General features: G+C 46.4%; 1 protein-coding gene across 2 annotated transcripts in view; it reads right to left on the bottom strand.

The window, feature by feature from the left end:
* Positions 1-1783: 1783 nt before the first annotated feature.
* Positions 1784-9894, bottom strand: part of Scp2 (sterol carrier protein 2) — a 77209-nt gene continuing 69098 nt past the window's right edge. For both annotated transcript variants that reach the window (XM_050136288.1, XM_050136289.1), the window contains 2 exons: positions 4469-4548; positions 1784-1929 (listed from right to left, as the gene is read on the bottom strand). In XM_050136288.1, coding sequence (XP_049992245.1) covers positions 1834-1929; positions 4469-4548 — 176 coding nt within the window. In that variant the 3' untranslated portion in view covers positions 1784-1833. The remainder of the gene's footprint in view (positions 1930-4468; positions 4549-9894) is intronic.

Here is a 9894-nt window from a genome sequence, read left to right as displayed (position 1 = left end):
CTGTTCACCTCTCTGTCCCCCTGACTGGACTGAAAACATGGGGGGAGAGCTCACCGGCATCTCTGAACTTGCACCGTACTGTTTCTATGTAATGCCTTCTACCTTGTTTGATCATCCTAAGACCTATATCTAGAATCTCTTGTTATCTAGGACCAGAGAGGACAGACAGGAACAACAAATACAAACTACAGAGAAATCAGGCATTTTGCTTTCTTTTTGGTCTTTCTTCTCAGAGTAGGAAGCCACTCCGATTAGGAAGTGGATCCAGTCCCTTGAATCCGTCTATGGGACTTGAGGTCAAGCTGCTGTGGTTTCATTTATCACCAAATGCCCTGATGGTTACAGAACACAGAATGCTAATGGTCTCAGGGACCTGAGTGAGTTCTGACCACACTACCAAGGACCACGAACACTTAAGATGAATCAAACAACCCAACTTTTAACCTCTGACATCCTTTGGGTAAAGGGACAACAGAAGCTGAGCCTACCGGGCATGATGTCACACACCTGTGATCCCAACACTTAGGAGGCAGACACAGGAGGATTATCACAAGTTCAAGACCAACTTGGGTTATGTGGAGAGTTCAGGTCAGTTAGAATAACATAGTAAGACTTTGTCTCAAACCCCCTCTCCAAAAAGCATTCAATCAAGCCAGGGACTGCTGAGCTCCCATGAGAAGACTAGCCTAGCAGGAGACCCTGACTTAACTCTCCCTTTAATGGCTCAGAAACCAGGGCCCAGGCAAGCAGCTGTTTACTATTCTAAGGGAGGCAGTCTCTTGGTCAAGTGTCCTTCCCAGGTGTCCCACCTCCCCAGTTAAGAACTAGCGACTGTCTGAGAGCAGCTGCTGGATCATGTCCAGATAACATCTGGGTTCCAAAGCCCAGTGTTTCCTTTGCTCCACAGACTAGAGAACACCAGGCAAAAAGAACAAATACAATAAGAACAAAGGAGATAAGGAAGTGCTATTTTAATTTTCTTTTTAAATCTTCCAAAAGCATTGTTTTTATCCAAACCTAAGTTATAACAAAGAGCATTAGAATCAGAAAAATAGAAAGATAAATGCAGACAATTGAACGTATGAAAAAGGAAAATTGTGAGACTCAGTTTATGAAGTTAAAATTTGAAACTTGTGCCTCTGGAAGAGATGTTATTTAATTATTTTTAGCAATGGCATCCAACAGCTCTAATACCCTGAATTTTTAAAGAATACCCATTTAAAAAACACATTTTAAAAACAGCCCTGTTCAGCTGTAAATTCTATCCTAAGCTCGGACCATTACTCTTGTATTTTGTTTGGGAAGAAAAGAACTGTTTCTGATGGCATGAAACGCACATTTAAAAAGAAAATTTTTTTTAACAGTTTAGAATTTTATTTTAAGAACTATTAGGGACAACTTGATGCAGGTAATTAAGTGCAAGACACGAACTCCTGGTCAACTCCGGAAGTCTGCTTCTTCGCCAGTCCCCTAGGGGAACTCAAGTGTTCCTCACAATGGTCCTTAGATACACACTTCTCAGCAAAACAAGAGCTTTGTTTACAGTCTTCAGATTTCACTGTTCTGAATTTTTTTCTGAAACCTAGATTTACCCCAAACCATCATTGCTACAGTAGCTTTGTCATGCTCAACCATATGCGAGTTCTCAGAGCAGCAGTGGCAGCTGGGAGGCCCCACTCGCCCCCCAGCTCCAGAAAAACATGATTGGTCACCCCCACTCAGCCACAAATCTACCTCCCGCTATTCAGAAGTGTCATCTAAGTCCTGACAATGACCGTGGACGTCTACGTGTCTACATCTCCTCTGATGAGCCGAGGTTGCCGGAGGAGCTCCTCACAGCTTAGCTTTGCCGGGCTGAAGCTGAAGGTTCTGCAGCTTCATCGCCAGGCCCTTGTTACCAGCGATTTTCAATTTACCTTGAAAGAAGGCCTGTGAGTAGTAAAAAGACAAGATGAATTAGTCGGTGTGTTTCGTTCAGCATTTGCTAGTGTTTCTAGACTGTTCAGGCCTTAATTTTCTGCAAAACACAAACCTTAGCTTTCTGGAACAGATTTAGAATAAGATCCCTTGAAAAGAAGAATTCCCAACAGCCATGCTTTATATAAATGGAAGGGAGCAGAATTCCCAAATTCCCTTCTCCTCAAAGTTGGGGCTCTCTACTTCAAATGCGAGGCAGAACAGATCAATATTAGATGAATTTTCTTTAAAACATCACATATGGGCTTAAAATATGAAATGAGATTTGCAGGAGGTTGCTGGGAGAGAAAGCACGCTGAGAACCCATTTAGAAGGTCCGGGGATTCAGTGGATGGTTGAAACTCCACCACTGACTGCTCTGCTCAGCTCTCCCCAGAGGGCTGGTCTCTGCAGAGAACAGGCCCTGCCCCCTGTTCACGATTCCAGTTCCTCCAGCTCAGTGAGAAGCCTCAGCCACTCTGAAGGGCAGAGCCACAAACTGTTCCATTTAACAAGACTGCGGATTAGATCATATGACATTTGCTAAATTTACTGTGTAACAAAACCCTAAGGAGACTCAGAAGTAGCAAAATGAGGGATATACATGATTCCTGCTATGACTTTAGAGTTTTAACTCAGTCTCTGGAATAAGGAAGAGCTGGCTGAGAAAGGTTTCTGGGAGTCTCAGAAGCAAGCAGCCTTGCTGGGTTCTTCCACGCCCTGATAGGGATCACTAACACTCCCATTCCCCCCGGCAGGGACAAACTAAATATTTCCTTTCTATGTGGCGCGATGCCGTCTGTCTGATGACTTAAAGGTCAGGTGTCTCGGAACACAATATATTTAATGTATGTTATTTAAAAATACAAACCAGCTATACAACAGAAACGCACCACCTTGGCCTTTTAAAGCTACAGGAGAAAATAACGGAGAAATCATGAGTGTTATCATGAGACTCCAAGCCAGGTTAATCTGGCCCACAGGTATTCTTTGTCTATGCTTTTCTGCTGGCGAGATCACCGCTTTGTTTCAACTACAGCCAAACACTGAAAGTAGAATTTCCACTGCATTTAAAGATTCCCAGTCAAATCCTCTACTAAGCATCAGGAAAGGCCATTAGCACATCAACAGAAAAGTCTGCTGCTCTAATCTTCAGTTCCTCTGGATGCTACAGGTGCTGAAGAAAAGCAGCTGACACCAGGCCTGCCCACCCCTGCAGATAAACTACAGAACAGAGGCAGCGGATGTGTGAAGGGCGAACCTCTGCCAGGGCTGTGGGGTGTGCACAGAATGGGCTCAGCAGCTGGGAAGAAGATGACAGCCAGCTCCTGTGCTGGTGGCCTGTCCCATCCAGGTTTCTGGAGGACTGTGGGCGGTGACATCAGTGCCAGAGCGAGTGTGGCAGGGAAGCAGCACAGAGGCACACTGCTCGGTCATGGCATTACTGAGACACACTTAGTTGCTAAGAAAACCCACTTAAAAAGGAATAGGAACAGGAGCCAGATTTAGTTTTGTTCAATCATGAATTACCGGGAATACCAGAAACAAGATCAAAACCAGCTAAGACAACAACAACAAAATGAAGTTAGAATGAAGGGAAAGTCTCAGGTTTCTTTTCTGCTAATGGAAGGCTTGGTATAGCTAGTCCTCTCGACCCTGTTGATAAAGGAAGGGTTCCTTAACAACTCTGGGTCCAGGAGAACCATATGAGGCATGTGTACGCTTTAGATAAATACACTCTATAATCTAACAACTATTGATAGCAACCTAAACCATCAGGCACTGTACTGCTGGAGAGACAAGAATACATGCTTCGTCTTCTGTGGCTCGGGATCTAACGGACGAGACAGACCTAGGACAAGAGCTCAGCTCAGCCAGAAGAGGGACAGTCCTGGAGGAGCTGATCTGAAAAGGCAAGATTACCAGGGAAAGGGGGTAGGAAAAGAGAAGAACTTGGTCACCAAGAGGGGCGCAGGAAGCCCTTTTTGTGTTCACCACCATCTCTTCTTCTCTCAAGGTGTTCCTTTCGACCACGCCTTGCTAGCTCTGTACGGTAAGCCTTTCCTGAAGCTGTTCTTGGACTCACCACAAGCCAGGTATGACACCTTAGATCTTACCAGCTGTGCTTGGTGTGTGTGTGTGTGTGTGTGTGTGTGTGTGTGTGTGTACACCAAGGGCAGAGGTCAACAGACTGTTGCTCTCCACCTTCCTTTCTGAGACAGGTCCTCTCACTGTGAGCTCCGGGATTTGTGCGTCTTTGCTTCCCCAGCACTGAGATTACAGACATGTACTGCCATGTCCAGCTTCTTTACGTGGGTGCTGGCGATCCAAACTCAGGTTCTCATGTTTGTGCAGCGTGCACTTTAGAGATTAAACTATCTCCCTGGCCTCTGTACTAAACTCTTACAAATCTGTTTCTTATCAAACTGAGTGCAGGGACTACTTCAGTTCATCTGGTACTTGTAATACACAGGACAGTGATGTTCCACAAACGCCTGCCCATCGTACTTACCGACTGAGGATTCATTTTACCAGTCATCATAGCCAGCAAGTCTGAGTCGGCCATGGTGATTGTGCAGTCAGCCTTCTTATCTAAAGGAAAGAAGAAAGAACATTCAGGAACACGACACTTGGAGACCACGCCTTGCATGAGAATCACAGCTGAGCAGCAAGAGGACATGGGCCCTCGGGAACATTTCTGTTGCAGGCTGGTAAGATGGGGTAACCTCAATGCTCAACAACAGGAATGAGTCAGGAAAGCATGGTGTGTTCTTGTACTGGAACACAATGCAGCCATGGTCCAGAAGGTGAAGGTGTTGTATTTGTGACAATGACCATAGGGAGGCAGTTACAAAGTAAGCCTCAACAATGGTACCATTCTTGCTTAAAAATGGTATTCAATGATAGAAATAAAAGGGAAACAACTGTCCTCTCAGACACTGATATGCCACTGTTACTGTGGTTGGCAGACTCAGGTGGCCCTCCTTATGATCCCTGCCGACCGTGGGCCAGTGTGAGCGGGACCTGTGCCTTGCTGCAGCTTAGGGAGTGTGGCAACAGTGCTGGAAGGGAACCAGGGATTTAACGCTAGATAAGCACCACCTCGCTAGCAGGCTCACACTCGCGCCCCTCTTGGCTCTGAGCAGCTGGTACATGTGAGCTCCCCTCAGAGAGGGCCATACTTTCCAAGGAGCTGGGGCGACTGAAGTTACTAAAGCTGCTGTTCTCGCAGCCACAGGAAATACAGTCTGCCAACAACCTGGGTTAGCCTGGATGCCGAAACCAATCAAGCCTCCAGATGGGCCTAATTCTGGCCAATAATTTGAAGCAGTTTTATGCAACCCTGTGCAGAGAATCGAGCTAGGCTGTCATCAGCTCCTTAACCACTGGAAACATGGAGGTGATAAAGAAAAGTGCCCCCCCCCACTATGTAGCCCAGGCTGGCTCCAAACTGAGATTACAAGTACACGCCACCAAGCCTAGCTAATGTATATATTCTTTTAAGACTTTAAAGTCATAATTTGCTTTACAGTAAGGAAAATTAACACAATCACATAAATATTGGGTTAACCAACATCTTCTGTAAAAGATCAGACACCAAATGTTGTAGGCTTTGGAGGTCACCAGGAATCTGTCATAATCTGTCATATAATGTTTGCTATATGTTTTCTATATAGTGCAAAAGTAGTTATAGATAATATGCAAATGAGTATCTAGGCCCAGTAAAGCGTGTTCTTTCGTTTTCTTTGTGTTTTTGCATTTACTTATTCATTTTAGGGTACTGTGTGTTCATGTGCATGTGTGCACACTTATGCCCATGTATGACATAGTACGCATACATCAGAAGACAACTTGATAAACTCTCTCCTTCTACTGTGAGTTCTGAACTCAAGTCGTCAGGCTTGGCGGCAAGTCTCTACCCATTGGCCTTTCACCAGCTTCCCCAACAAACAATTTTAGAGCAGCATCAGATGGAGGGAACGGGACCTGCAACTCACAAATCTACAGACAATTTGCATCTAGAACACTGAAAAAATTCCTACCACTCAGCTGCCAGAAGTTAGGTGAGGGGCTGGGGAATGGCGCAGGTGCTGGGCAAGTGTAAGGACCTGAGTTCAGATCCCCAGCACCCACATAAAAGCTGGGTGTAGCTGGGCAGCAGGGCACGTCTTTAATCCCAGCATTTGAGAGGCACAGGCAGGCAGATCTCTGAGTTTGAGGCCAGCCTGGGCTACAGAGAAAGTTCAAGCACAGTCAGAGCTATACAGAGGAACCCTCAGCACTCTGGTGGGGGACAGGGGACTACCTGAAGGTCATCGGGGCTTGTGGGGCTCAAACTTTGCTCCAAATTTACGTTCAGTGGGAGACTCTGTCTCAAAGGAACAAGGCAAAGTGACAGATCGGGACACCAATGTCCTACTTTGGACCCCACATGTGTTCACTTGCACGAACTCATACAAACATGCAAGGTGGTCCTGAAACTCACTAGGCAGATTAGACTGGCCTTGAATTTACAGAGATCTGCCTGTCTCCATCTCCCAAATGCTGGAATTGAAGGTGTATGCCATCATGGCCCTGCCTAAAAGGAGTTTTGTTTTAGGGTAGATTTTTATTGAATATAAATTACAGCCTGACAGACATGACTTTATCATGTTCCAAGTACCATAAAAATCGTGAGGCAACTGAACATAAACCAGGGCACTCAGTAAAACCCTGACTGATGCACTTTGAACACTCCCACGCAGAGAAAAGTCCAAAGTCATGATAAAATGCCCAGAGCAGCTTTCCTTAGAAAGGCCTAAATCAGGAACAAGACAAGCTCAACCGACAGCGACTAAACGCTGGTGTTCGGGCATGGGAAAGATGAGCCGTCGCTGCCTGCAGCCACTGTACTGGATCCTGTCCTGCTGAGCAAGGAGCCCAGCACTACACAGAAGCAAACGTGGGATGACTCCATCAACAGGTTCGCTAGTAAGTAAAACTCAATCTGTGGGACAGAATTTGGAAGAAGGCTTCCCTTTGGGGTGGATGTTAGGAGGCTCTGGGGAGGCTCTGGAAGCTGAAATGCAGCAGCAGCATCCCGAAGCATCCCCACCCAGGAGGTGTGTCGGTCTGCAAACATTCATCAAGACAGTACCTCAGATCCACGCAGAAAGATCCACAAATAAAGAGCAGACAATAAACTGCCGAGATAATCCGGACCCCAAGAAAAGAGAGGGGGGCCAGGAGTGGCAAGGTCTGCCTGTCACTCCAGCACTCAGCAGGCTGAGTCAGGAAGACTTGCCCAGACCGGACGGATGCTCTCATCACTGCTCTGCAGCCAGGGAGACACCATGAGAACCAAGGCAAGCCTGGGATGCATGGTGATGCCTTGTCTCTGAAAGACAGGAGAGCCTGAGAGACGGACTCAGAGGTTAAGAGTGTGTGCCGCTCTTACAGGGGACCCACTTTCGGCTCCCAGCACCCAGGTCAGGGTGAGCTGGAGATTTATGGCCCTGGACTTCTCAGGCACCTGCTGACATATGCACATCCCCACACAGAGATACAGACATAAACACGTAATTAAGAAGAAAAAATTAAAAAAGAGAAAGATGATTTACCAGGCATGGTGGCACACACCTTTAATCTTAGCACTTAAAAGGCAGACACAGGCAGGTCTCTGTGAGTGTGAGGTCAGCCTGTTCTACAAAGAGTTCCAGACCAGCCAGGGTTTTGTTTTTTTTTTTTTTTTTTTTTTTTAACATACTATTCCCACAACAGCTCTCCCAACAGAAACTGCTTCACCTGTTTTCCAGAGGAGACAACTAGGTGCAGGGAAGGACTGCACCTTGCCTGAGAGACTGGGGCAGGATCTGAACCCAGGTTTGAGAGATCCAAAGGCTCGTCTTACTGTACCTGCGCACAGGAGACCCAGAGGCTTTCCTTACCCTGCTGTCCAGAAGGGATCAGCGGGAGAACTTAGCCAGGGCAGAAGGAAGGGATGAAGCAATAACTCGTGGCATCAGAAGCTAGCTTCAAGAAGTCAAGGGAAAAAAAAGAAGTCAAGGGAGAGAAGGAACTGATGGAGAAGGCAATAGAAGACATCCAAGAATCGAGCAAGAAGATGCAGAACACATTCACAAGTGTTTAACAATCACGTGTATTTCTCCATCACACTCTTAGATAGCAGACGAAGAACGTGTAGAAACCGTACTTTTTATCAGGAACAAAACTCTCTGATGCCAGGGACCAGAAGAACCAGCGATTCTCCTCATGATGCCAGTTCAAACTAGGCCATGCTTCTGAGGCTTTAGCATAGCTGATACCTAACAAATGGGCATCTGTTGAGGATGTAAGAGGAACTGGAGTTTCCAGGGGTGGCTTTTACAGACTAAGCCCACATTTCCACTCTGGCTGCCAACAGGTGTCAGGTTTACCCTCCCCAGGTTACCGCCATTCAGGTCTGGACAGGGCACATGAAACGGGGGAGAGCACATGGCAGCAGGTGTTTGTGCAGGGAGCGAGGTCTTTCTGACATTATTCAATAGCTTTCTATAAGCAAACCATCTTTTATGACCAAACAACCAGCTAAATGGAAGAGCAAAGGGCATTTTTTTAAAATTACTTTAGCAACTGTCAGGAAATTAATAAACTTTATTTTTAATTGTCACTACTACTAGATACAATGGCCCATGCCTTTAATCCCAGTACTTGGGAGGCAGAGGCAAGCAGGTCTCTACCAAAGCCAATCTGAACTATATAGCAAGTTCCAGGCCAGCCAAGGACACATAGTGAGATTCCCCCGCTCCACCAAAAAGCCATTGCTATATTCTCCAAAGCACCTTCTATTTTTAAGAGCTGCATTTAGAGGACACCTTTAAAAGCTTTTCTTCCTATACCACTTCATCAGGGCATGGAATGCAAACAGTTTCTCTGCCCACTCATTGAGGGGGGAACTATGTATAATTCAGGAACCTTTGTGGCAAAGCCACTCTGCCATACCTGGCAGACTTCCTATTCATTGGTCCTATTCAATGGTGCACAAATCATTTCTCTTGTTCCAAATGCTTCACACCAATCCAGGACTCTGGAGAGTCTGGATACCTAAGTACAAGCACAGGGAAAGGAGCGTCCATCCCTTTTAAGAACACTCCTCCACCTGTGCCGAGGACATGCTCTCCTCCAGGGCTGGGTCAGGGACAGCTTCACCTCTCTTCCCTCCACACAGCCTCCAGGTCCCCCCAGTCAAATGTTCCAGCACCCACCCTCACACACTCACTTTGCTCTCTGCCACACCAAGCTGTCCCTCAAGGCCATGGTGACACCGTCGTCCTAAATGTTCTCTCTGGCCCTGCTCACTCCCTTCCAGTCATCAGGCCTATTACAGCTTACAGGGAAAGGTGGCTAGCTCATGTGGTCACAGCTTGATCCCTAGCTGGTGACACCACTGAGAGGTGACTGGGCTGTGAGGGCTCAAGATTCTCCACTTCTTCACATGACTGGGTGGCTGAATGGACCACTGGGAGGTGGGGCCTGATTAGAAAGTCATTCGCCTGGCTAAAATCAAAAACACCAATGATAGCCTTTGCTGGAAAGGTTGTGGAGAAAGGGGTACCCTCATCCATTGCTGGTGGGAATGCAAACTTGTGCAACCACTTTGGTTGCACAAGCAAAGCAGTGTGGCGGTTTCTCAGGAAATTCGGGATCAACCTACCCCGGGACCCAGCAATGCCACTCTTGGGAATATACCCAAGAGATGCCCGATCATATGACAAGGGCATTTGTTCAACTATGTTCATAGCAGCATTATTTGTAATAGCCAGAACCTGGAAACAACCTAGATGTCCTTCAATGGAAGAATGGATGAAGAAAGTGTGGAATATATACACATTAGAATACTACTCAGCGGTAAAAAACAATGACTTCTCGAATTTTGCATGCAAATGGATGGAAATAGAA

This window comes from Alexandromys fortis, unplaced genomic scaffold (genome assembly GCF_014885135.2).
Source record: "Alexandromys fortis isolate MF-2015 unplaced genomic scaffold, M_Fortis_MF-2015_v1.1 scaffold_13, whole genome shotgun sequence".
In the NCBI taxonomy this organism is placed as follows: domain Eukaryota; kingdom Metazoa; phylum Chordata; class Mammalia; order Rodentia; family Cricetidae; genus Alexandromys; species Alexandromys fortis.
This window is presented reverse-complemented; position numbering and strand designations above follow the sequence as displayed.